At 50.7% G+C, this 26594-nt stretch overlaps 11 protein-coding genes across 11 annotated transcripts; 3 read left to right on the forward strand and 8 right to left on the reverse strand.

The window, feature by feature from the left end:
- Nucleotides 1-493: 493 nt before the first annotated feature.
- On the reverse strand, nt 494-1971 carry N7510_004233 (uncharacterized protein; the record flags this gene model as incomplete). Its single annotated transcript, XM_056976159.1, has 2 exons — nt 494-1787; nt 1874-1971. 2 exons carry the CDS (start codon nt 1969-1971, stop codon nt 494-496), a joined length of 1392 nt encoding a protein of 463 aa, XP_056836115.1.
- Nucleotides 1972-2530: 559 nt separating this feature from the next.
- On the forward strand, nt 2531-4060 carry N7510_004234 (GDP-Man:Man(1)GlcNAc(2)-PP-dolichol alpha-1,3-mannosyltransferase; the record flags this gene model as incomplete). Its single annotated transcript, XM_056976160.1, has 1 exon — nt 2531-4060. The coding sequence occupies one exon, from the start codon at nt 2531-2533 to the stop codon at nt 4058-4060; it is 1530 nt and encodes a 509-aa protein (XP_056836116.1).
- Nucleotides 4061-4325: 265 nt separating this feature from the next.
- Nucleotides 4326-6371, forward strand: N7510_004235 (uncharacterized protein; the record flags this gene model as incomplete). The annotated part of the gene is made up of 2 exons (XM_056976161.1): nt 4326-6203; nt 6261-6371. 2 exons carry the CDS (start codon nt 4326-4328, stop codon nt 6369-6371), a joined length of 1989 nt encoding a protein of 662 aa, XP_056836117.1.
- Nucleotides 6372-7122: 751 nt separating this feature from the next.
- On the reverse strand, nt 7123-7935 carry N7510_004236 (uncharacterized protein; the record flags this gene model as incomplete). Its single annotated transcript, XM_056976162.1, has 1 exon — nt 7123-7935. The coding sequence occupies one exon, from the start codon at nt 7933-7935 to the stop codon at nt 7123-7125; it is 813 nt and encodes a 270-aa protein (XP_056836118.1).
- Nucleotides 7936-10210: 2275 nt separating this feature from the next.
- N7510_004237 (MFS transporter) lies at nt 10211-12228 on the reverse strand (the record flags this gene model as incomplete). Its single annotated transcript, XM_056976163.1, has 3 exons — nt 10211-10879; nt 10934-11846; nt 11912-12228. 3 exons carry the CDS (start codon nt 12226-12228, stop codon nt 10211-10213), a joined length of 1899 nt encoding a protein of 632 aa, XP_056836119.1.
- A 1271-nt stretch (nt 12229-13499) lies between these two features.
- N7510_004238 (inositol polyphosphate kinase KCS1) lies at nt 13500-17544 on the reverse strand (the record flags this gene model as incomplete). Its single annotated transcript, XM_056976164.1, has 2 exons — nt 13500-15354; nt 15446-17544. The coding sequence occupies 2 exons, from the start codon at nt 17542-17544 to the stop codon at nt 13500-13502; spliced, it is 3954 nt and encodes a 1317-aa protein (XP_056836120.1).
- Nucleotides 17545-18291: 747 nt separating this feature from the next.
- Nucleotides 18292-18519, reverse strand: N7510_004239 (uncharacterized protein; the record flags this gene model as incomplete). Its single annotated transcript, XM_056976165.1, has 1 exon — nt 18292-18519. The coding sequence occupies one exon, from the start codon at nt 18517-18519 to the stop codon at nt 18292-18294; it is 228 nt and encodes a 75-aa protein (XP_056836121.1).
- Nucleotides 18520-19090: 571 nt separating this feature from the next.
- On the reverse strand, nt 19091-19909 carry N7510_004240 (class I SAM-dependent methyltransferase; the record flags this gene model as incomplete). Its single annotated transcript, XM_056976166.1, has 1 exon — nt 19091-19909. One exon carries the CDS (start codon nt 19907-19909, stop codon nt 19091-19093), a length of 819 nt encoding a protein of 272 aa, XP_056836122.1.
- Nucleotides 19910-21128: 1219 nt separating this feature from the next.
- N7510_004241 (DUF614 domain protein) lies at nt 21129-22214 on the forward strand (the record flags this gene model as incomplete). The annotated part of the gene is made up of 2 exons (XM_056976167.1): nt 21129-21918; nt 21979-22214. 2 exons carry the CDS (start codon nt 21129-21131, stop codon nt 22212-22214), a joined length of 1026 nt encoding a protein of 341 aa, XP_056836123.1.
- Nucleotides 22215-22349: 135 nt separating this feature from the next.
- Nucleotides 22350-23118, reverse strand: N7510_004242 (uncharacterized protein; the record flags this gene model as incomplete). Its single annotated transcript, XM_056976168.1, has 4 exons — nt 22350-22448; nt 22504-22648; nt 22721-22911; nt 22954-23118. The coding sequence occupies 4 exons, from the start codon at nt 23116-23118 to the stop codon at nt 22350-22352; spliced, it is 600 nt and encodes a 199-aa protein (XP_056836124.1).
- Nucleotides 23119-24534: 1416 nt separating this feature from the next.
- Nucleotides 24535-26554, reverse strand: N7510_004243 (MFS general substrate transporter; the record flags this gene model as incomplete). The annotated part of the gene is made up of 11 exons (XM_056976169.1): nt 24535-24761; nt 24825-24920; nt 24973-25040; nt 25096-25126; nt 25190-25302; nt 25356-25433; nt 25488-25663; nt 25717-25911; nt 25961-26124; nt 26180-26222; nt 26273-26554. The coding sequence occupies 11 exons, from the start codon at nt 26552-26554 to the stop codon at nt 24535-24537; spliced, it is 1473 nt and encodes a 490-aa protein (XP_056836125.1).
- Between the last annotated feature and the right edge of the window lie 40 nt (nt 26555-26594).

Here is a 26594-nt window from a genome sequence, read left to right on the forward strand (position 1 = left end):
TCAATTTCCCTGTATTATGAATTTTTTTCTCCCAAGGCTGTCAATTCTGCAGTACCTTTTCTGTCATTCAGCGCCAGATGGTGGCTCTCTTTCCTTTGCACATCTACTGTCTCTTTGGTTTCACATATCCTTCGGTTCATTATTTGCTTTTTCATGAACACACTCCCTGACGGCTGGTAGTTTCTTTAGCTTGCGCTAGAAATCGTCACTTGTACATTTTCAATATGCTGTTGTCTCTTAATTCTGGTTAATCCTTCCAAAGACTTCGTCCGCTGGGCTTTTTTTTGTCGTTCATAGTTGACCGTTTATTCGGGTCAAATAGCAGAAGAATCTCATAAGGCTATTTAATTTTTTTCCTTCGAATACTCATTGCACTTTTCTCTCAAGGTATAGAGAGGTGAGAGTATCCATTATGAATATGTTGAACGTTTATGGACAAAAAAAATGCTAAACACACAGAGTCCAGCTCAACTACGCATACAACAGACAGTTATTACAGCTTCCAGGTCCACGGTTTCCCATCGGAGCCCTCAATCCGCACCCACAGAGTCGCCATGCTTGATGCGAACAACAGTACTCCAACGGTGATGGTTACTCGCTCGTAGCTGCCCGGGTCCGACAAAGCCGACGCACTGGGTAACAGCAGCAGAGTCAGCGGCGTTCCCAACAGGGCGCCCACACCCCGAATGAGGTACAGGGCCCCGTTCACGGAAGTGAAATGTTGGACACTGAACAACTCAATCAAGCTCGCAGGAAACAACGAGATATACGCGCTACCGAAAGAGCCGTACAGAAGGACGAAAAAGATGAACAGCCCATCGGCCGCGGCCACAGAAACGGTGCGCCCAACAAATGTCGACGGAAGCCAGAAGCCAAACACGGCGACGGCGCTCATAATCGTCGTGAGGTAGAGCACATTCAGTCGGCCGCACTTGTCTGCCAAATACCCGATCAGAATACGAGACACAAAGTTCGAGGCATTGCTCCAGGTGATAAAATTATCTGCCATGGAAGGGCTGTATCCCAGCGAGCGCGCATACGCAGCATAGAAGAACACAGGCGTAGAGTAGCCCGCCGACTGCAAGAAACATCCCAGCGCCTGCGCGAGGAACTTCTTCGACTGGGCGACTTTCCAGTTCACCAGCGGGACCTTGATCCACCCCGTCGTTTTGGACATACCAGCCGTCTGGCTGCGGAGTTTCTCTTTGAAATTCGGCTCCCAGCGCAGCGTGAAACCGGCCAGAGGCACGAACAATATCGTCAGGCACCCAGAGATGCGCAGGGCGTTGCGGAACCCGATGCTCGCCGTTATGGCACGCAGAACGGGCGGCCACATCATCGCGCCACAGGCCGAGCCGGAGATGATAATGCCCATGGCCAGTCCACGGCGCTTGTCGAACCACGTCGGGGCAACGGACATGGTCGGCACGTATGCCATGCACACGCCCAGCCCAACTAGCACGCCCTGCGTCAGTGCAAATTCCCAGAGGTACTCGCTCAGACTGGCAAGGATGGATCCCAAGCCGAAGACCACTCCGCCAGCCATAATCACGACCTGGGGGCTGTACAGCTTCGCCCAGTTCATGATGAAAGGACCGCCCATCGACATGAGAGCGATGGCGAGCGTGCCGATCAGACTGATGATTGCGGAAGATGTGCCCGTGAATGGCGTGTTGGGTTCTTTGGCCATTTCTTCATAGATGGCTTGGTAGACACCAAACGAGAAGATCAGCGCGCAGGTCATGAACATGGTGATGAAGCCGGCGCAGACGACTATGACTTGGTGTCTAGAGGAATTATCAGTATCGCGCATATACAATTCGGAGAATTTTTGCAGAGGGAATGCGATACTGCAGATCCCTCCTGGACTTACAGTTTGGTGGGTTTAGGATGCGTCGAAGCATTATTCTCAGCAGCCGGGGCGGCGCTGGCACCGTCGGTGCTGGGCGGGCTCTTCTCCTCGTCTCCCATGGCTGGCTATGGTGAGGTCATTGAGAAATAAATATTCTGACAGGAAAAAAGAAAGAGATTTAGCGCCAAAATAACCCCCCAACTGGGGTGGACGGATCTTCGGCATCGGAGGAGCTTGCCAGATCCGAATCTGGCTCCATCAAGTAATGCTTGTCTAGCTCTCCACTGTCTGTCATCTGATCGAATTCCCCGGATTCTAGCCCCGAGCACAGATGCCGGGTACAGCTACTCCGGGCTCGTTTGATCCATGGACTGGGTTATTGACTATTGAAGCCCGGTGGTTTGCTTGCTCCGGCAGTTGGGATTGTTGCTTTCCGGGTCAAGGAATATCCATCGGCAGTTGGGGTAGTTGCGCTCCCTAACTAGTTCACCGAAGCACTAGAAGCAAAAGCAAACATATCGAGCAGAAAACAAAAGGTAGATAGAGAGATAAAATGATTACATAGTTGTTTTTTGTGATGTTGGAAACTCATAGATCATCACATGACCGCCCCGTGGCCTTTAAGCTCAAGCTCCCGCAACCTTCTCGTCGGACCTCAATCCTCATTTCCAGCCCGTCATGCCCGATCGCGCCAATGTGATCGTCATTCACCCGGATCTGGGCATCGGCGGCGCCGAGCGCCTGATCATCGACGCCGCCCTGGCCCTGCAGAGCCGCGGCCACCGCGTCACCATCTACACCTCCCACCGCGACAAGACACATTGCTTCGAAGAGGCGCGCGATGGAACGCTGGACGTCCGCGTGCGCGGAAACACCATCTTTCCTGCTCACATCTGCGGCCGACTTCATATTCTTATGGCTGCACTGCGGCAGCTGCATTTGACATGGTCGTTGTTGAACGAGCTTAGATCGCGCGGGAGGACAGATTTCCCCGCAGCAAAAAATGATAAGAATAATGACGAGGTGGAGGGTGAGGATCGAGACGACGTGTTTCTTGTCGACCAGCTCCCCGCCTGCGTACCCGTCCTCAAAGCCTTCGGTCAACCACGGCCATCCCGCCGCCAGCGCATCCTCTTCTACTGCCACTTCCCGGACCAATTGCTCGCGCGACGAGATGAGAAGAGCTCACTTCTTCGTCTGGTGAAGCTAATATATCGCATTCCGTTTGACTGGTTCGAGGGATGGGCGCTGAGCGCGTCGGATCGGGTCGTTGCCAACTCCAAGTTCTCACGCGGAGTTGTGCGCCAAGTTTTTGGCACGGAGAAGCTGGGCGATGTCGAGGTTGTCTACCCATGTGTTCCCATGGAGTCCACTGCCAAACCGGCCAAGATGAAAACGAAAGAGAAGCCACTCTGGGGCGGCAAGAAGATTTTGCTAAGCATTAATCGTTTTGAGCGGAAGAAAGATATGGCGTTGGCTATTCGCGCGTACCATGGGCTGGAGGCGGAGAAGAGGAAAGGGACGCGGCTGGTAATTGCTGGTAAATTTTTGTCCGTCCATTTAGTTGCCGTCTTTTCTAATTGGTTTGACATAGGCGGTTACGATAATCGCGTCCAAGAAAACGTCCAATATCACCAAGAACTAGACGACCTCGCTTCCGGCCTCGGCTTGCAAACAGCTACCTCGAAGACGGTTATTTCCGCTTTATCTATCCCCGACTCCATTGATGTTCTCTTCCTACTCTCTGTGCCGACCGCATTCAAAGATACTCTGCTAGCGCAATCTAAACTCCTTCTTTATACCCCGATCAACGAGCACTTCGGCATCGTACCTGTCGAAGCGATGCAAGCCGGACTTCCGGTCCTAGCGTCCAACACCGGCGGTCCGCTGGAGACAATCGTCGAGGGCGAAACGGGCTGGCTCCGGGACGCGCATGCGGTCGATGAGTGGACAGCCGTCATGGACAAAGTTCTCTATGGGATGACGCCAGAGGAGGTTGACAAGATGGCTGCTGCCGGCAAGACGCGAGCACAGCAGGAGTTCTCATTTACGGCCATGGGTGATCGTCTAGAAGACGAGATATCGACCATGCTCTCAGCGGAGAGGCGTCCATTCAATGGATGGCAGTGGGTTGTGGACATTATTGCGCTGATCTTTGGGGGTATCTTTGCCATCGCAATTGTAGTGGTGCTAAAATCGAGTGGATAGTTTTGATATGAGCAATACCCAATCCATTAACTGTCCTGCTCTCCCATTGGCGTACAGTTCTAGTTTTGATTATCGTAAGACTTAGATGTCCCAGGATTGGTGATGGTGGTGCAAGTCCAAACTATAAAAAGCGGTATGAGTCTGCCACTCTTATCACACGTGACTCCGCGTCACCGTGACAGGCGCGTCCCATGTTCTTTGTCTTGTCTCTATCTTTCCCTCTCCTTGTGATCTTCGCCCGTCGTGGCATCGGCATCACCTCCAAATGCCCGATGTCATTAATCTGGTCTCTTCGGACCCGCCGAGTCCGAAGAGACCACCGCCGCAGTCGCAACAGCCAACCAACCAGCTTCCCTCGCGGCATCCCTCCCACCGTGAACCAATCTCGTCAGACTCAATTGACGTCTCTCTGTTCGACTACGATGACCTGACGTCCGCCAATCCTGTCAAGAAACGAAAAGTGACTGGCGAGAACCCTTCGCCACTGAGACAGAGTACGACTGCGCACGAATCAAAAGCCCCAGACCTCGATCCACGATTTCTGTTCTCAGACGACGACTTCGGTCTGCCTCCTTCAAACCCCGCGGCCCAGAAGAAGCCGTCACAATTGAATGTGGAGGACTCCGATCCGATTATGTTCACATCTTCGCTCCCGCTTCCGGAACACAGGGCGAAACCAGCTGTTGCGCAGAAACCAAATCCCTCGCAGATTTCTGACATTATTACCTTGAACGATGATGATGATGATGATTTCATGAAAATTACTACGACCCGAAAAGCTACGCTTAATATCGGCCGAGACGATATCGAGGAGTTCAGCGATCCGTTTTCTTTGCCAGATTTCAATGACCTGATTGGACTCGCGGAGCAGGGAACAGCCGCTTCCAATACGGTTTTTTCCAGTCGGACTGCCGGTTTGTTGTCAAATATCAGTGATCAAAAGGCCAAGATCAAATCCAGCTCTAAAGGGAAAGGCCGCTCTCAGAAAGAGGACGGCTCTTTTCCGGCGTTGGGCAATATGTCAGACGAATTGGACGAACCTATCGAGCCGCGAAGACCAGCCAAAAAATCCAGTAAGCTTACGTCCGAAGAAAAGGAGGCAAAGGCAAAGGCACGAGAGGAAGCCAAAGCGCAGAAAGAACGGGAGCGCCAGCTCGAAAAAGAGCGGAAGCAAAAGCTCAAGGGAGAAAAAGCTCGGGAAAAACAGCTGGCTGCAGACATTTCAGAGGTCAACAAGCTCAAGGTGGATAAGAAGGATTCTACACCAGAGATGATCATCGACATGGCATTGTCACTCGAAGGAAGCAGTGTAGGAAACCAGACCGTCGAGTTCATGAAACGGCATGGGGTCGAGCAAACATTTTTCACAAGCCCGATTTCGCACGTTGTCAAATGGCGCCGTAAGATGACTGCCAAATACAATGAAACCGTTGGCCATTGGGAACCTTGTCCACTCCACATCCAGGAAGAAAGGCACGTACTATGTCTTGTTCCAGCGCAAGATTTTGTTGACATGGTTATTTCGGACCCTGAAAACTCAGAAAGGGACACGCTGGAGATCCATGTTCTTCGCATCAAAAGCGCCTATCCGGACTGCAAACTCATCTACCTCATCGAGGGGCTGACGGTTTGGATGCGTAAGAACCGCAATTCCCGGAACAAGGCTTATCAAGCTGCAGTCCTTCGCCAATACGAACAGAATGCTGCCACAACGAGCGAAGCTGGTGAAGGCTCGTCCGCTCCTCGGGGCCGCAAAAAGAAGAACAAGCCAGAAACAACACGTCCTGTAGACGACGACACGGTTGAGGATGCTCTCCTCGCGCTGCAGGTTACACACTCCTGTCTGATCCACCACACAGGAGCAGCGCCCGAGTCCGCCGAATGGATCAAGAACTTCACCGAGCACATCTCCACCATTCCCTACCGCCGCGAACGCATGGAGGGCAATGATGCCGCATTTTGCATGGATGTCGGCCAGGTCAAGTCCGGCGAGGACAAGCTCGACACCTTCGTCAAGATGCTCCAGGAAGTCAACCGGGTTACTGCGGCCATGGCGTACGGCATTACCACGCAGTATCCCTCCGTCACGGATCTGGTGCGTGCAATGCGCATGCATGGGCCGACCTTGCTCGAGGATGTCCGGGTATGTTGTTTGGTCTGATGTTTATGGAGCTAATTGTTGACCTGCCTACCTTTCCAGAAATCTGCAAATAAAAACGGCGCCTTGACCGACTCCCGTGTTGGTCCTGCGGCTAGCAAGCGATTGTACAAAGTATTTACTGGTCAAGACCCTGCCTCGACGGATGTCTAGCTTTTATTACTTGGAAGGCTACTCTTGGCTACTTCGCCCCTCCTTTAAGTCTCAAACGAGAGGCGACAACGATCGTGGTATTATTTTTCTTGTAGCTTTTTGTACAACTCTTGGCATTCCGGTTCTTTTGGCCCTACCACATCACTTTTTACTTTTCTTGGGCCTCAGCTTGTTCGTGTTGATATCTGGAGTTGAGGCAAAAAGTCCAACGGCTTTCTCGGAATTGGAACTATTGGTTTGCAAAAATACCCAGGCGGTTGGATTTCAAGAGTTTGAAGGAATTCAATCCAACTCCGTTAATGTTGTAATTCTAAAATCATGGCAAGTCATGGCGATTTGTGACCAACCCAATATTTTTCCGGGAGTCATCTGCTCTAGAAAAGTATTAGATCGTTTTGCATAGTTTGGAGAATAAGAGAGAAACGAGCGACTAGATTAAATTGATGACTGCAAATATCTAAGAACGCTCGATGGCCCCACGATGTTGAATCGTTGGGCAACTGCAAGAGACGTAAAGATATGAAACAATAAAATATTTTAAGCTAAGCCAATAATCAGCAGACGATATGTTGAATATGTCCCATGAATATGTCCCAATAAAAACAAACAAATCAGTATAAAAACCAAAATTAACTGCATACAGTATATCAGTTATAATATTTGGCTAGCACGGAGTTCTAGGGGTATAAGGTTGGAAAGAGTATAACCAGTATGCAACAAGTTCATCCGTTACACCTCTGCAGCCGCATAATCAAACAAAATTGGGCATAGTGAGCTCAATTATTGAGATTATAAGGAATAGAGTATGGCCAGTTATCAATATTTGGAAGCTGGGACGCGACCTCAATAAGGAAGAGGGCCTGTTCAACAGATAGTTAGTGCATAGCCCAAGTTCAAATATCGGGTGTACAGTACTAACCTCTTCCACAACATCGCCATAGGTTTCTGGGGGACTCAGTCCATCTGCATCCAGGATAGGGAGATTGATAAAGTAACCGTTCGGCAAAGGATCATACTGCGACGTGAATGCCTTGACCATATCGGTGGGTGAAATATTAGGAAGGTATCCCGAGGAGTTGAAGTAGTTGTCTTGAATCCACTCCGCTGCCGTAGCCATAGTGTATAGATCGAGTCCGTAATCTCCAACATTTGTTACTCCTGGAACCCCCTCATAGGAGCCCCAGGAATAGGAGGGTGAAAACTGTTGGCTAACCATGAAAAAGTAGGCCGTGCTCCCATCAGGTGAACATGCACGAGCACCAGTGAGCTTGTCGAGGTCTATATCACAGGGAGCTATGCCATTGATATCGTCGGTTCGCTTTGCAATAAAGACGTCTTGCTGAACCCAAGCAGCAGCTACAGCACTCGAGTTAACATACTGTGTGAGTTGGCCGCTTAGGATATTATAGTCATAATTCCCTAACTCCTCGGCGAAGGTGCCATTTTGCATGAGGTACGGGGCACTAGTTGTAAAATCATACCAAAAGTACCCTGTGCCCTGTCCGCTATTATCGGGAACAACGTTGATTGCGTTCTCGACGACCATAAGAGTGGCATTTTGCATTAGCGTAATAGATCGTCCCACCAAGTCCTCCACTGAGCTATAGGTGTCAAGCTCGTTTTGCAAACTATCACATCGTTAGGATAGAATAAGAGAGGAAAGAAGATAAGAGAGGATAGAAGATAGGAAAAATCAAACTTACAGCTGTGCGTAGTTTGCTTGCATTGCGCTTTGTGCACCATTTGCAAAAGCAATAACACCACTTGCGAATCCAGCACCAGCTGAACCCCCTGCACTTAAAGGCCCTAGAAGACCACTAATTGCCCCTAGGAGACCACCAATCATTGTTAATGCTGCAGATGCGGAGTTCTGTTTAAGTCGAAAAGTTAATATAATGTAAATAACATAGGGTAGGTTAGGGAAGGTCGTACGCCAGACACATCATGAGGTGTAAAAGTTGTGACAATACCCATGACTTGGGTTTGGAAATCATTTGCTTGTTTCTGAAGCGCACTGTTGACGCCTGAATACCAGTCGAAAAGGTTCTCGCAAGCAGAGAGAGCAAAGAAGAGCATTGGCGTCCATTCCGGATTCTTTTTACACGCGTCTGTGTCACTAAGACTGCCAAGATGGCACTGTCCACTCCCTACTTCGCAATGTACGTTTGTAAGACTCCCGGTCATGTCCGCTAGAAAGTTCACCCAGTCGGTGCCGGATGTAACATTTCCACCATCGACCGACATAGGGTAAGAAGAAGACCTAGAGACAGTTTATGAAAACGAACATGTAGCAATGACTCTTCGCTTTCTTACCAGTATTCCAACCAGTAATCCATGTCATATTTTCGCCAGTTCTCGCGAGTGAAACCATTGTCGCACAACGCATCCTTGTTGGTTTGGTGCGCTGGGTCGATAGTCGTCGTCGTTGATGGTGCGGATGTTGTGGATGTTGTGGATGAAAGCGTAGAGCTAAGGTGAGGTGGCTTGGTCGTGGCTCGCTTACCAACTTGCAGAGCGAGTGCCTCAAGGGCTAGGTCTAAACGTTAGGTGATGTCGTCCTATCCATGGAGGACGGAGGAAAGACTTACCGAAAAGGCCCATCAACGCAGTGTATCTCATTGTAGGAGAAAGGCAGGAGGCAGGAAAGAGACTTCTTGAGTAGCAAAATTGACTTGTAGAGTCTTGATCTGTGTTAAATCGAAGGAAAATCTCATGTTTTTATATCTATCGATGCAGTATTAGTCCCCCAACCCCGCCACCCCCCAAAAAGGGCTTCCAAATTCCAAATCCTTCGCAAGAATAATGTCGATCTACGGATCGACACGGTTGTGGAGGCGCAAGTTTGGCCTGAATTCACATGGACCCTGAAGTCTGGTGCAGGTAATGATAGAACTACAAGGTTCCCGTTAATCATCACTCCACACTCCACTTTCGCTGTTGACCCTGATTCCAATATAATACACCCTATTTTTGCCTAGTTAGTTACAAATTCTACTCCTCTCTGAGAGCCTTCTATGTCTTGATGCTTTGCTATCAATGCTTTGCTTTTGCTTAACCAATCATCTTGCATATTTGTAGACCTCTTTTTTGGGGGCTAATGTCTGACTCGAATCTATGCACACAAGGTAGGGTGCAGATGACTATATGCAGGCAGTAGTGTAAGGCTGCTGCCTATGTTTGACCAAACTCACTGCACCCGAGTTTTGTAATGGCGAGGATGCAAGGCTGTGTTGATTAGGCATCTATTATGTAAAGCCGGCGATCTAGCATTCAGATCCTGAGATATGACGATGGGAATGTGACTATGGGGCTATATTCTCGATGCAAATTGCTGAAAGATATTACCTTTGTTGTGGTTGGCCGAGAGTCATCCAATAGTCAATAGCTCTGAGACTAACAAGTCGACCTAAGGGGCGCCTAAGGGACGCCTAAGGGTCGCCTAAGGCACAAACGTGTAAGAAAACTCAACTATGTGCGTTACTATGAATACCGTTCCTAGGAATGATCCGTAACAGCGCAGCTCATTCTAGTTTATATGGGGTAGCTATTGATTCTCCAGATTTTCTAGCAAGTATAAGAGAGGCGTATTTTGGAGCTTCGGTGGATCGGTCCAGGCCACACAAAAACAAGCTTATTCGGAAGATGATATCCGGCATGTGCACCAATTCTGCAAAATGTATATCAAGGGGAAGCGGGGAGCAGAGAAAAAAACATGAGTCGAAGTGCGAGATGAAACCAATCATGTGGCAGCCATGTATACCAAGCACGCTGAAACTAAATCAAAACGCCAAAGAGCAGACCAATTTCCAAAATTAAGACCGCAGAGACGAGAAGGCGGACTAGACAACAACGCCATTCCTCTTCCACTTCCGCCAAGCAGCAGTCCAGACCACCAATGCGGCCCAAACACTAACCGTGCAGCCAACAGCCCAGTACCCATAACAACCCCAGCCATGGCACTGGCCATCAGGCAAACCAGAGCCTGATCCGTCATCCAGCGCATTCTGGTAAGCCCGGGAGTAGATGACGCCCCAGAGCGCAGCACCCAGAGCAGGCATCATAGCTACAATACCCCAGTTCGTAGCGAAGTTCTCGACGCCCCAGACGACGGAGATGATAATGGGCGTGAGGGAGAAGGCGGCGCCGTAGCCGAGTCCCACGAGGGCGGTGGTTAGGTGGAAGATGGAGGGTTCTTTGAGGGGAAGTGGGGAGGCGAGGATTAGGTAGCCGATTGAGAGGAGGAGGGCCGAAGGGAGAAGGAAGATCATGCGGGAGAAAGACAGGCGTGATGGGGTGTCGGACAGGAATGAGCTGGGTCGGTGGCGCGCTCCTCCAGGGAATAGATGCGTTGCTGGAGGAGCGAAGAAGTCTGAGAGGGAGCCTGTGGCCAGTCGAGCGAGAGTCGAGGTTAATGCAACGATGGTGACGTGCGTAGATGGCAGGCCAGCTGGGGGTGAGGCGTTGGGAGCATAGGATAAAGGTGTCAGAGTTGGAATGATGGTACCCAGCTGGATATGATATCAGTCAAAAAGATTCCTCGACGGGTCAGTGGGAACACATACATTGTTGATATAGGACTCGCCAGGGCCGGTGACCAAGAAGAAGCCGGCGGCCAGCCACCACATCGTCTGGTCCTGGAGGAAAACCCGCGTCTCGTAGTTTAGCAACCAGTTCTTCTTCCGTCGCTCCTCTTCTTCTCTCTCCTTTTCGCGTCTGCGTTCGTCCCGCTCCTCGTCTGACAAGGTCGCCGCCTGTTCCTCGTCGGCTGTGGAAGAGAACGTGCCATATTCAACGGCAGCCCTCACCTCGCTCCGGGGCCGGAAGAATTCGCTGTCTTCCAGCAGGCCACTGCGCTCCAACTCATCAACAGTCTCATCAATATACTTCACCTCTTCTTCATCCACGATACGCAGCCCAAAGGTACCAATGATGCCGATAGCAAAGAGCAAGATGGCCAAAAACAGAAAGTACCGAAATACATCGACATCGCCCCTGGTCCCATCGGCTTGTCGCTCGTACAGCAGATAAGTGCCCACCTGGCTTTGCCACATACCACTAAGGCCAAAAGCAGCAATTGGAACAGCCAGCATGATCCCTTTATGTTTGCCTCTGCCAAAGTTCTTGGCACATGTCGCGACGGCCGCTAGATACATGCAGCTCGTGCCCATCCCGATTAGAACAAAAGCCACGATCATCACCCAGAATGGCCAGCCCGACCCGCCAACGTCGGTAGGTGGTCCGCTCTTATAGGTAAATGCAGCCAGAAGATACCCAAGACCAAACACGAAGCCGGAGAAGAGTGATAATGGCGACGGGCTGTACCGATCACAGAGGTAGCCAAACAGAGGGACTAGCAGGTACATCGAGATCTCCGCCGCAATCGAGACAGCATTGACTTGTAGCTGGGAGTAACGGAGACGCGTAAGCATCAGATGGCCATACAGAGAGAAGGCCGTGATACTGCCAGCACCGAGACTGCGGGAAACAAAGTTAGCAAAAGAAATATAGTCGATCAAGGCAAAGCCAAGTATTCTCCATACCAACTCACAACGCCCCACGCAAAGCTACACACTCGCACCATCTCCTTTTGTATTTTCCGACGATCACGCTCCACAATCCCCTCGACCACGTCGCTGAAAAGACCATCATCACTACCCGGGTGGCCACCGTCGCTGAAAGAAACTCGCGACCGGCGCGATGTTGGTCGCGATGACCATAGGCGTTCAGATCTTGTTTCTGATCTTGTAGGTCCATCCTCATCCTCTGGCTCTGGGTCTATATTGCGGAGTGGTGGCCGGTTTGCGTCAAAGTCCCGCTTATCGATGGATGAGTTGGTTTGGCCATTGGTGCCGGTCATCGTGGCTCCCCTCACGGCAATGTGTTCGCAATCAGAGCACGATGGATAAAATGAGCAATTGAAAGGCTTAAGGAGTGGGTTCTTGGAGTGAATGCGGTGGAGGCTGGGAGGTATGCGTGTGACTCGATCGCGAATGGCGTCAGCTGGGCGGATCAGTTGCTGGCCCCCGAGCTCGGTGCTGCTCTATGTCGAAAGGCAGCGCAGGAACGAACTGGGCATATCACAGATACTGGATCACACACAGTGAACAGCCCCCCGCAATCGCAAAGAGAGTCGGCCTTGTCTCGAGTGAAGGTGAGTCGAAGTCGGAGTCGGAGTTGGAGATGCCTGAAAGTGGAGATGCGCCCGAGGCTTATCATTATCAAGCACGTGATCCGGAACTACACAATCTGGTGCTTGAAAGAGAGAGAAAAGGAGGCACTTGATACTGCCGTTAGGTGCTGGACCTATTCAATGAATACTTCAATTGATCACTGAATATTTGGAAGCAATCATTTAACTAGCAATGAGTGTCCTTAATATACTTTCCATCTCTCTACCAACCCTGCGATATCTTGAATACTCTCAGCATTCCTGATTTCCGTATACTTTTCACCAGCTTTTCTAACAGCCCTTTCTGACGTTACTCAACATGCTAGTCCTCCACTTTTGGTCGAAGTTTAACCTCAAAAATAATCGAAGATAATGAGGAGCGTGACTACAGGTGATCGAATCGCTCGTGAAATGGCCATTTGGATCTCATACTTGTCTAAGAACTGTTGGGATTGAATTGATATCCATGTACAGGTAACACCAGAGACCAGAGGACCATGCGATAGGACAGACTAGAGAAAGGGTGCCTGGGGCAGAGGGGTATTATCGAAAACAAGACAGGACCGGGAAGGGAAGCAAGGGAGTCGAAAAAAGAATCAGGTCATACACGGCGCGAGAAAAGAAGACAAGAATAATGAAAGAAAAAAGGGTTACTCCCATACCGGCTCTAAATGCATCCAGGCATAAACAAGGGTCGCATCAAAGGAAGGGAAACAAACGTCATCCATGTAGCAGGTCGTTAGTTCGTATCACTCCGCCGCAAGTCAAGTTCTGCATTCGTCAAATTAGGCGAGTAATGTTGGTTGGTATCGCAATAGGACGACGGAATTGTAATCAAGTGGGGGAAAAGTCGGTAGGAAGGTTGGAAACCGTATCCGTAATTGGTTAGTGGCGTGAGAAATGGTGAGAAGGAGTTGGATGTGACAGCCACAGCTCGATGCTGAGCTGATCGAAACATGCTAAAAGCTGACTTCGCCGATGTCACTCTCCATCACGCTGTCATCCCAATACTGGACCGAGCGTGACCCGCGACCAGGCCCCGGTTGGGAGTCCAGCGCACTGACTTCGCCTTCGCCGCGTTCCACGAATTCGTCTTGGGTGGCTTCTTTCATGATCCGCTGGAAATACATCCGCAGGGTGCGCAGGCCGCGGAGGTAGCCACGGTCAATGTCATGTGGGTGCTGGGGAGGGCAGGGTGTATCGGGAGGTAGCTCATCCTCACCCGTAACGCAGTTGGCAAAGTCAACGATCTTCAACTGGACATCGGTGTTGTTGTGGCCGTCCTGAGAAGATCCTTTTTCGGGAGGCGACTGCTCTCCATCATAGAGAATCAAGAGGCTGCTCGCATATAACCGATAATGCTCTAGTTTCCGAATCATATGCTCCAGCAAAGACAACTTTTCCAAGATGACCGGGATCTTATTGGCCACGCTGGCATAGCTAACACCATCATAGAGAAAACGGGTGAGTGCATCCTGGAATTCTCGGCCGGACTTCAGATCTCGTCCGAAGTATTTGTCCTCGAAGGTATACTCCTGCTTCTTGACGTTCCAGGCCTGCATTCCACAGAGTCGCACGCCAAGCTGCTGCGAGGTGGTGGACTGGCACTTGCGTCTCTGCGATTTCTTTTTCTTCTCATTCGCCTCAATGCCGTACTGTCGGGTTCCCATTTTCAAGTCCAGCACGCATGGCTTATTCATGCCAGCCGTCAGATCCTCTAAAAGAAGGAAGAATTGAACCCGTTCATCTTTCCTCAATTGCGCCTCTTTTGGGTTGCTGGGCAGAGCGCTCACATCATCCTTTGCTCGATCGTGAGAGGAGAGAGAAGACGGTTTGTCAGACCCCACTGATTCGGAGGCTCGGGGTTCGCTGGTCGAGGTACTTTCCGACGCTGAAGAAGCGGAGGCCTTTGTCGGAGATATTTGAGAAAGAGGCATAGAAACATCCCCTTCCATAGAGAATATTTCATCCTCTCGGTCTCCACCGTAGCCATCATCATCGAAGAACATCAGATCTCCGACCTCGCCGGAATTGATGCTTTTTCGTCTCTGCAAGCCACTCCCAGAATGGCGTCGTCTCATGTGCGGGCCTCTGTTGAGATCTCTTGCGCGGTGCGGCTGTTGCTCCTCGGTTCGAATTTTCTCAAGACGATTGCGATTATTGGCTTCCAACGCAGTAGACGCTGATGACGATAGGGAAGGGCCTTCGGTGGGAGGGAGAACAATATCAATTGCTGGGGATTTCAGGGCCTCAACCCGTCCAGGTGGAATACGGCGACTGCTAGAAGTATGGTCCACCGACAAGTTTTGTCGCCGTTGGCTAAAATCCGAGGTTGTTCTTGGTAGATGAATATGACCACGAGCATGGCGTCGATGGTGGTGAATTGCCGGGGGACTGAACACTTCACGGAGAACCGATTCTTGAAGTTTCCGATTAACAGAAGTAGCTCCCCATATCTTCTTGTGCTTGCTGAGGGTCGAGGAGTCGGAATCAGTCGTAAAGTTTCCGAGCCCGTCAACAGAACGAGCTCGGCCCATTATCGCATCATGGGCTGATCGTGGTCGTTGGGGAAGCTCAAAAAGGTCGGCTGGAATGATATGGCGATTATTCTCAAGTATGACTTTGGGGATCACCCCGGTAACCTGTTTCTGGCTAACAATGCGTTGGGGTTCTGGCCTGTCCAAAAGCTGTGAACTAAGAGCAGAAGCTCCATTTGTCTGTCTCGCATCCGAAAAGAGGCTACCAGCTTGTTCGGGGTGGCCCTTTGACCGCTTGGGCGTTTTTGAGAATGTCACATTCAGGACGCCAATGTATCTAGTAAAGATAATCAGCATCAAACATTATAAGCAGGGATTAGATCCGATTTCGCCCCTAATGCGCATCCCCTCAAAACAGTGTCACATACCTTGGAAGAAACACCAGCATATCAGGATGTCTGCGTTCAATCCGCTCATAAAATTCATTCTCTCGGTTATTGAGCTGCTTGCACACAGCCCGTCTCGAAAAGCGGAACACGGTAGTGTGGCCCCCAACCTGATGTCTGTACGGCTTCAACTCCACGGCTCCCAAAGGGCTCTGATTCTGGGCCTTGCGCCGGGTAGGAAATCGTGAGCGCTGAGTGGGCGTCGCGGTCGGCGTCACCTCAGCATCGTCGGTCAAGCTGGATTCATCCAGACCGGACGGCCCGCTGTCATCCGCAGATACAACCTCGGACTCGCACGTTGAGTCATAACTGCGTTCGGAGATGGTACTCAGGGATTTTTCCGGCACAGTCTCCAGCGGCGACTGAAGATCTTGAAGATCACCGTGCAGGATCTTACTTTCATTTTTAGATCGTAAGGATATATCCACATGGCTGACTTCCTGTTCCGGAGGAGTGCTACGTTCTTTGGGCACCAGCCTCAACTCACGGCCCTGCTCTGCGGCCTCCAGTTTAACTGGCTGCACGCCTCGTTTATCTTGAACGAACGTCTGTAAGTCATTAACCCCTTCGGGCACCACGACGCGCTCGTGAGGGAAGTAAACGGCCGAGGAGATCTGCTCATTCTCTTCCTCCTCGTCTTCAAATGTATCGGAATCTCGGCGTTCTCCTTGCTCCTGTGAGCTTGGTAATTCAGTCAAAACCTCAACCACATCTTTTTGAAAATAGTCGTGACTGCGTTCAGAATACTGCGTTGGGATACTTCTGGAAAATGACGACCCCCGGCTACCACCCGGTGTGAGATGGAAATTTCGAATCTCTTCTAGCAGGCTCCGGGGCAGTGCCCGTGGGCGCTTAGAGGGCGAGTCCTGGTGCACAGGCTGGGGTACTTCAGCAATAGACGGTTGTTCAAACGCGGGTCCATCCCCTAGTGTGGGAAGAGACACGCTCTTGCGAAGCGAGGAGTCTTCCTCCGAGAGCGTGTGCAAGGACTCCGGTTCCTGATCCATAGCGCGGTCCATCAATTCTGAGGGCTCTTCATGTTGCTGACCACGGTCTTCCCTTCTCTTCCGATCAGGGGAGGTAGTATTCTCTTTGAAGAGGCCCAAGTAGTGGCTGGACTTACGGCTGCGCACATTGGAGGCCGGTTCCACGTTGGTGAGATTTGCCTCTATCGAGTTATCCACTCGCCCACGACGGCTTTTGCTGGAGCTTCGCTCAGGAGCAGGTGCAGCTCGAGATGTATCGCCCGAAGAGAAAGAGACGCTCCCCCGACGGACCGTGGGTCGATGGTGGCCTGCTGGGGGCTCTGTCAATGTCGAAGGAGGGTGTGAAACATCATGTAGTGCAGAGGGAAAGAGAGTTCTTTCGGTTTCCTGCGGGCGACCAGTCTTCGCACCTAATTCATTCAATGGCACTTTGGGCCCCTGTTCAGGGCGGTGCCCCGCCGGAGGCTGTGAACTTTCTTCTGGTGGCTGATCGGTGGATGAGATGGCAGAGCGCAAAAGAGATAGGCGTCGGGAATGAGAGTGTGGGAAGAGAGGTGAGGGGCGCAACGGGGAATTTCTGCGGACGTCAACCTCCATGGGGGAAGGGTCGACGCGAGAACCGTGGGGGGAGGAGACCTTGGAGAGTGGATTTGGAGGCACGGGTGCATCGTCAAGGGCAGGGATCAAGTGAACGTGGTCATTGTCTGGAGCCGCATACGGAGGCAATTGCGGGGTGTTCGCGCCACTGTCAGATGGCAGGTAGTGGGTTGCAAAGATGCTGTCGCGCTCTGACAGTTGGGGATGGTAAGCATCGTCGGCGCGCGCCAGCTTCTCCAACGGCGCCGTTGTGCTCCTTTTTAGTGCGAAAGTGGACACGGGTTGAGACCACTGATGAGGGACCGTGGGGGATTCGGCACGGGACGGGGAAGGCGCCTCTTGATCCCCCTGGGACAACTGCTGGTCGTGCGCAGGGTGGTGACGTGGGCTCCTTGGAGGGAGCTCGGTCTCCTTGGGGCAATCATGTTGGGCCGGCGCAGCAGGTGTCACCAGGGAATCAGGCAAGGAGTCTTCGGGAGCGGACGGCGGATTTGACATGGATAGCACATTGGTCAATCCTCGCAACCGGAATAGACGGGAAGCGGGGGCAGGGGAGAGGTGTGGCTGCTGAGTGGGAAGAGGATCCCAGGCCTAGAACAAGGACTGCCAGTGGACGAGCGAAGGAGCTGAGATCACGACGAGGAGAGGACACACGTTAGTGGAGGAATTGACATTTGGGGGGAAGACCGGGCAGAGGGCATCACGTTCGGGGAGAGCGGAATCTTACAGGTTGAGCGAGCAGCAGGTCGGGTGGATGGCCGGGATCCAGAAGCAAGAGTAGATAAAGGATCGGGAGGTTCCAGGGTCGTACACTCGACGCCGATCGGCCGTCACCGCCTTGGAAGAAAGAATGGATGAAGGAGGTGGAACTGGGGGAGGAGGATGATTGCTGGTGGTTACGTCCTGGCGCGAAGAAAGAGAGAAGAATGGAAGAGGAAGACGGTTGGGAATGTGGCGGGGAGAAGGAGAGAAAAGAGAAGAGGACGGGAGCAGATGAAGTCACCGGAGCAGAATCACATTGGCGCGTTCTGCCTCGACAACAACATCATGATTCACAACCATAACAGTTCACTACTCCAGCGATACAATAAGATGACCTGTCCTCTTCACTCACCGCTTCTGTCACTGTCGCTGCCGATGAGATGAGGACATATCGACTGCTACGATTCCTCGGTGGAGATTCAGACTCGCCCGGTTCCTTCTTAAACGCTGCCAATCACCGACCGCAGCGGATAGCTTGTGCTGCTATCGCCCATGCGCATTCGATGCCCCCTTCTGGCGGTGTCGATCCTCGGCTCCCTTGAAAGCTTGACGCAGACCGATCGGGCCTGGTCTGCCCCGTGCACCAGCAAGATTGGGTGTGATTTCCAGTTTGGACCAGGCACGGCGGCTCTTCGGAGTGGGTAGGGAATGGCTATGCTTATTCTTAGTGGCATCCATCGGTTCTTTTGAGTTCATCACGCCACAGGCCATTGTGGACAGCCACTAGTTCATGGAACTTGTCGCCAAAAATATATCTCTGACATCAACATTGATATTTCTGCCTTGGCTCGGCCCTCCACCTTGAATTCGGCGTTTTGACACTGAGATCTCATGGTAATCATATACTCCTTTCAAGTAGCACACGGCCAGCGAACTGCCACAGATGGCCGCAAGTAAGGTTATTCGAGGCCGTCGATTGCCACTGTCCTGCGACTTTCCCCCGCTCCGTGCTGCAACTAGCAGCAACCCTCCAGTTGTCGGCCCGGCATTCTGAGCCGAGTCTTTGCCCCTGTTCGTGGTATCCTCCAGGAAATGGCACACGTCGTTTTCAAAATTCTGCATCTAGTAGTTACTTCATAACACGGAAAGGCGCACATAAAGCGCTGACATAGGTAGCTGATTTTGCCCAAGCGATTACTGCTCATGTGAAACTAATTATAGAGGAGCGAATGGTACTTTCCCGCGCCCAGTCGCCAGGCCAGAATGGACACTTCCATCAATCACAACAACAATATGCCGTACAAACCGACTGTGCTATTACTCGTCACTTTTAACTCGAGCTTCACGCCTTATAGCATAGGATCTCTGCACTCGGAACCGAAATCCACGCATCCTCATCCTGTCCCCACTCCTTCCAGGTGTTCGCAATGCGTTCCAAATCCTCCTTCTTAGCAAGCCCATGCTCCGTCGCTGTCGTCGCAAACGACGACGCCACACTCCGCTCAAACCACGACTCACTCCACCAATCAGTATCCTCCTTCGTGGCATAGCACCACGAGGTGCAGCTACAATTCACATCGCGCAAACCAGCCTTCCGTGCCCAAACGTGCAGCATCCGACCAGCATTCGGCTCTCCGCCGTTCCGTCGCGCAGCAGCATCATACAAATTCTGCCATTCCTTCAGCCCTGGAAGCTCAGGATACCATACAAAGACACCATAATCAGCTTCCCGCGCAGCAACGATGCCGCCGGGCTTCGCGACACGACTCATTTCCTTCAGCATGCCGACAGGATCACCGACGTGCTGCAGAACCTGGTGGCAAAACACGACGTCGAAAGTATCGTCCTCATAGGACAGCCCGTTCGCGTCGCCTTCAACAAAATCGATGTTGCTGACGCCCTTTTCTTGTGCGTTTTTGCGAGCCTGTGTCAGGATTGAGCCGACCCGCTCGAGGCCAGTGATGTGGCCATTGGGCACGTAGGATGCCAAATCGACAGTGATCGTGCCGGGCCCACAGCCAATGTCCAGGATCTTCATGTCTGGCTTGAGGTGTGGTAGCAGGAAGCCGACTGAGTTCTTTGCGGTGCGCCAGCTGTGCGAGCGCACGACTGAGGGGTGGTGGCCATGAGTGTAAGTTGCTGACTCTGTTTTGCCAGCCATGGTCGAAATGATTCGGGAAGATATAAACGTAAATATGGAGGTGTGGAGCTTGATCTGAGTAATTTGCTAGAGAGTTCCTTGAGAAGAGAATATTGGTTTCTGATGTGGTGAGGTTGGCACTGCGATTTCATTGATTTATATACCTCGCAAGCTGGGCAGAGCGTCAAGTAGTTTGGGGTCCGATATCGGCGCCACAACTCAAAAGAAGTTCCAACGTGGCGCCAGACGCACGAGTCATAGGGAGTTAGGGCATGGTTATTGGCTCCTGGAAGGATGCGGAATTCGTTTACATCTGGATCGGCATTGAACTGGCCGACGTGAGGAGCTTGTCAGTTGAAACATGGCCGATGTCGGGGCCGTTGAGAAGCTTAGGATGGCAGGAGCTAGGGGTGTACACCAATGTTTATGCCACAGGCAAACATTGGCAGAACTGGAAGACACATCAACTAAATCGCTTCCCGCAGCCTCCTTCTATATAGCATGACCATCAAGAACTCCATACAAGGCAAGATGGCCGAGTTGGTCTATGGCGCACGGTTCAGGTCCACCCGAATCCGATTGGTTATCATCAATCTCCGTGTCTCGAAAGGGGCGTGGGTTCGAATCCCACTCTTGTCATTTCTCTTTTTGCACTCTTACATATTTTTGACACCCGAAAATGCATCCACTAACCCCAACAAAGAACTTGGCATTCGTTGGACAGCGACAATCGACTAAGTGTGACAAAACGCGCGCCCAACGCCCAACGGGACCTGCCGAGCGGGTGACAGCCCAATAAGCATCGCCCGTGATGTGAAGCAGTATGCATTAGGGTTGCAACACGGACAAGGATGAGTGGCCTAGACGAACCTCGAGCTCCTTGGCCCGCGTCACAGCCCCGTCTTTCTTTCACGTCTGTAGTTTAGTTATCACGGCCGGCTCCCCCCAGAGTCTTTTCACGCAGCCTGTCACTCAGACTTTTGGTTCCTGTTGGTGACTGCTGTCGCATGTCTGTCCGTGCATCAGGGAGCGATCCGACCAGTCTGCGCCGTGCAGCACGTGTGGATCGACAAGGGGAGCCTTCCCGAGAAATGATACTGGACAGTAGAGAGCTCCGAGCCTCCGATCTCTCTCTTCTCTTTTAGCATCCAACCCTAATACTACAAGCTGAAGCTTTCTGCCAATATCCTGAGAGGACAGCTCCAACAAAGTGGATAGATTCAGCACCGCTGTTTTCGATATGAATCGTCAATTGCAGTTGAACACCCATGTGGGTGACAGCAGACGGTACTCATTCGCCGAGACTCCGCTCGAAATGCACGCCTCACCGCAAGAAAGGGATCTGAGATCACTGCCGCCCATGTTGGCACACTCTCACCCAGTCTCGGAACCAGCCGTACAGCCGCGGGAACAACCAGCGTCTTATGCATCGAGCGAGAAAGTACACCAGATGCAGCAGGACGGGATCATTCCAGCATATTCCGACCAACCACTACATGAACAGCATCCTGCCCACTATGCCCCCTATGCCTATCCCGAGACACCTGTTCAAGAGCAGTCCCATACCCAGATGCCGTATCATCATACATACAGTCAACCACCCAGCTCCCCAGGACCTTTACCCGTGAAGACCAACCCGGATGCCGAGAATCAAGTCTCAAGAACAGACTATGTGAATATTGCGCCAGATGCAAATCCACTGCAGTCTCCCAAATTGCCCTTCTTCCCTCCACCTGCCGCTGCAGGCACATCGCAAGCACCACCAATTGAAGATTTGAGTTCCTTTCACCAGCCTGGACAGATATTACATCCCAACCAGGAGGTTCTGGGAGGCAGCTGGAGCCATGGATTGTGCGATTGCTCGAATATCGGAACCTGCTGCCTGGGGCTGGTCTGTCCGTGCATAATATACGGCAAAACGCAACACCGTCTGTCAAAGAAATCTCGCAAGGAAGACCCGACGAATATGCTGGGCTATGAAACGTGCAACGGCTCTTGCACTGGGATGGCCCTACTGTGTGGATGCCAATGTGAGTGAATAGACAGGAAGGAACGAGAACGTGCTTGCTGAATAATTTCGCGTTCTACAGGGCTGATGGCTACAATCCAGCACACTCGAACAAGAAAAGCATATGGAATCCATGGAAACATTGCGTCGGATTGTCTCCGCGCAAGTTGCTGCATCTGCTGCACACTAATTCAAGACGAGAAGGAATTCCAGAGGCGCGAGGAACACCGCAGTCGTGCAGCCAGGGAGATGGGAGCTACATTGATGTCGCCGTACACAGCTCCAGGACCCATGACGTACCCACCACCACCCAAATAGTCCCTTTGAATCTACGATACCCCCAGCAAACATACAGCGCAGTCAAATTCTGCATTTTACCACAGCGATGTCATCAGTTGTCAAGTGTTGAACTCCATATCTCTGATCTATCTAGCTACAAAAACACCGTGCATGTCATGAGTCTTCATCATCCTCGTTATTAAGAGGTGCCTGTTCGCCAGGTAAATCCTCCCTCCCGTCCTGCCAACTGGAACAGTACATGCAGCGTAGAGCCTAACCTGTTAATCTCATTTGCACCCGCGGAGCCTCGAGATGAGTAAGTTCTTACCTTCACACTAATAAACTTCTTGCAATACCTGCACCGTCTGGTCGGCTTGATAATGCGCTGATGCGAGATGGACATGTACAATTGTGCAACGGCGTACAGAGTCAGACTGACGCCGAGAAAATTGACAATGTTTTCGATAAACACCCTATTCGAAATTTTGTGAGCTTCTTGTTGTTATCTAGTTGTGGCCTGGAACGATGGGGAAAAGTAAACAAACCCGTAAGCCAGGACTAGTGCCCCATCATCTCTCGCCTGCATGACGGTATTATATCCCTGGGGCTCAGTATAGTTTGGACCTTTGCTGAGCACTGAGAATTTCTGGTCCATGTTCTTGTTCAAGAAGGGGAGCATGGACACGATCGGCAACACCATGTCTGACACAAAGGAAGTGACCACCTTGGTGAAAGCCTGGGCAATACTTTTTTTCTTGGAGTTAGATATGAATCAAACAGGGTTTTCGGTTGAGAGGAACTCGAACATGAGACCAAGAGCTACCTCGAGGACGTTGTCCCGAGCAGCGAAATTAACAAAGCCATCCCAGACGCGCTTGACGTGGCGCTGGGCACCGTGGCCGACGCGGAGCAGGGATATGGTGCTGTCATCCAGTCGGGGCATTGTTATTGTTGGTGCTGAGAGATTTGTTGATAGCTCCGACGAAAGAGAGTTGAGGAAGAGAGTGTTTTAAGTGGCGGGGAGGGCGTCATTGCGCATGGTCCGCTATCAGGTGGGGGAATTTTGATCTACACTTGGCATGGGATGAAAGACGAAGGGATTCGCGATAAGATAGAATTATGACATGGTTTATATATATACTAATTGACATGGAGATTCTAACTCAACATTATTACATTGCGCAACACAGTGACGGAAAGTATCGTCATCGACGGGCTTTGTGTATAGTTGCACTCATCGCCCGTAGCTGCCCGGCACTGACCTTCTGGTCCGTGCCCATGTCGGTGGGACTGGGAATCCGTCGAAGTGATTCCCACTTTTCTGCCATGATCTCTTCCTGACTGGTGTTTCCGGTTGAATTGCTGAGTTTGTCGACAATTTTTGATGGACGACTTTGAAAAGAGATGAATCGAACATCTAAGTGAAAAAAAACAATACTTAGCAAATAACTGCAGTCACATGTTCGGGAGAGGCAGACTGCCACGATGCAAACGGCCGATTCAATGCATGTCCATACGCTGGGATTGATTTAGTTATCTGTATTCTCGAAAGGATAGATACCTGACTTGTGCAACAGAAGGGAGGGTTACAGGTCTTCTGATCGGAACGGATCAGCGAGTGAAACCAGACGAACAATATCGAAGATCAACATCCTGGCCCTGAGTGGCTTTACTATGATTTAAAAAGAGGATAAGAGAACAATACAGAATTCCAAGCACGAAAATTTCAGGGGACCAACTTTCTGCGCGTAGGAAATGGGCAAGTTCCATACGTATGCATCGGCATAATGAGGATGATGCCGTCCGTCACAATATTAGGGATCTGCAACCTGTAACAGAAATTGCCAAGATCCATGCAGTTGCCAGACAACTTAAGATACCAGAGCTTTCGGTAGGGATGCAAGCAACGCAGCCCATGAGGATAACATCTTAAGTCCATAGGGTGACTATACTACTCAATAGCAGTTACTATGTTCATGTGTTTGGCATGGAATAGTCATCGATAGAGCATCGGGATAGACAGTTTACTTGAGGCAATGCATCCCGCATTAGAAGATGGACATTATGAAATTGTCTCTGGTGGGAGAGGGCCTCATCCCCAATTTAATGCCATTTAATTCGCCTAACATCGTCGCGATTTAATCTACTGATTGTAGAAGTGTAGTAGCCAACACCACATTATATGATGATGAGCACCCCTCGATTGGCCCCGAATCTCGATAGCCAAGAAGGATTTGTATAAGACGAATTTCGACGACTGACTTCATGGTTTGATCAATACCATGTGAGGCAAATGAGAGCCTCGCCAGAAGCTCAGCAGAAGAGCATCTTAGAAAAGCGGGGTTGATTTCCTGACTCCTTAGAGCAAGAACCGGAAGCCTTGACTAACGGCTTGACCGGGAAGACCATGTTCCTCATTCTCCGTCTGCTGGGCCTGGTTATCCGCAAGATGAGTCCCTTCTTCCTCATCTAGCTTCTTATTCAGCCGACTAAGCACAACTCGAATGACTGTGGCAAAGCAGACGGTCATAGCTAGCATGGCTATGTTAAAGCAAAATGCCGCTACGTATCTTGGTGCAGCAGAGTCTAGTGGGATATTAGCTATGTTGTGATGCCATCCTGAAGGTCACATTTAGATAAGTAGCTTACCGTAGTAAAGATACGGAGTATAGATCTGGCAGACATTGCTCAAGGCATTAATGAGGGCAAGAGCTGCGGCTCGCTTTGCGGCTGGCCTAGGAAGAACTAGACCGGTGTCATTCTCAATGCTTTAGATGGTCCATCAATATTCACTCACCGTTTGAAATATATCCCAGTGCTACAACGTAGCCACCGTATATGGCCCCAATCATCAAGCACATTGCACTATTCCAGTCAGATATAGTTACTCTATCGAGTCTCATAAGAGGCCCAAACTTACACATATCGGGGAGCGAAAGATGTTGTGGCAACTGCCAGTATGAAGCAAACAACTGCTAGCAGTGGCGGCAAAGCTAAGTGCAAATACCTCTCACCCGTTTTGTCTGCGTGCCACGCATTGAGAAGCACCAGAATTGTGCCAATCAAATATGGGGGAGTGGTGAGCAGCAGTGTCACTGTATCACTCTTGCCCAGACCAGCCATCACACTAAATTCGTTAGTTTAATCCAATCACTTGGCCTGATTTTGTGGAGCATTTACATGGGGAAAAATGTCGTCACTGCCCCTGCAGAGGTGTAGCCGTAGATAAGGCCTAGGAGTAGCCATACTTTGTAGTCTCTGTTTGCTGTTAGCATTACTGGCCATGGATTCAAGTCTTTTGTATTGGCTTACTTGAAGGCAAGCTTTGCGCCATGAAGCATGGACTGATGCTCGCTGTCAACCCAGTCGTCTTCGCCAATATCTGCTTCTAGTCTCCAGGCTGCAAGAGCTTTCTCGTCTTCAGTGAGCCACGAAGTTGTTCGAGGTAAATCAGGGATTATAAATATGGCCATAAGAGACACAAATATCTAGTTTCTTTTGTTAGAGAATATCAATCCAATCCCTAGAAGATTCAACTCACCGTCATTGCTCCTTCAATTATAAACAGCCATCGCCAAGCAGCAATGCCTCGAGCACCATTGAGTCCATTGGTAATACCTGCAGCGATCAATCCAGAGAATGCTCCCGAGAGAAGTGAGCCTGAGTATAGGAGTGCCGTGCGTTTGGTGAGCTCTTTCCGTGTGTACCAAGCGGAGAGAAGGTAAAGACAGCCGGGCTAAAATAATGAGTAGGCAAGCACATCGTTCGGTAGGCATCATTCTTACAAAGTAAGCGGCCTCAACAAAACCAAGAACAAAGCGGCAGGCCAGAAGCCCTCCGTAATTTTGACAGGCTGCAGTTAAACTGGATATCACACCCCATACAAACATGCAGCCAGGAAGATAAATCGATGGCCTGCCAAATTTGTTGAGAATCATGTTTGAAGGTACTGGCCCTCAAGTCAACATCAATAGAACAGGTCGGTCAGGCTTCAGTATCCTTACCCTGCATCAGAAGGTAACCGACAAATAGAATGCTGACAGATGTCTGTGATTCATCAGACTTTGCAACCAAAAACTCCTTGTGATCAAGCATACCTGGTACTGGTTTCCATGAAGTTTGAGATCCTCAGCAAGGCCGGCCAATTTTGCGGAAGCGATATTGTTTCGATCCAAGTAGTTCAAAATATACATCAGTACGATCATGATAAGTAGCCTCACGTCAACTTTGCGAACAAGCTTCTGTTCCATGTGACACCTCTCTTCTTCGGTAAGGTTCAGAAGGCATTCTGGCATCTGACCAGCCACTCGATTGGTATCATTCTTAACAGACTCTGTGTGTTCTGGATGATCAGAGGCAGTGCCTTTCGAGCCAGACATGGTATGAAAAAGTTGAGACGATTTAACTGAGCGAAAAGCT

The sequence above is a fragment of the Penicillium lagena genome (genome assembly GCF_028827675.1).
Source record: "Penicillium lagena strain IBT 129212 chromosome Unknown utg000002l_segment0_segment0, whole genome shotgun sequence".
In the NCBI taxonomy this organism is placed as follows: Eukaryota; Fungi; Ascomycota; class Eurotiomycetes; order Eurotiales; family Aspergillaceae; genus Penicillium; species Penicillium lagena.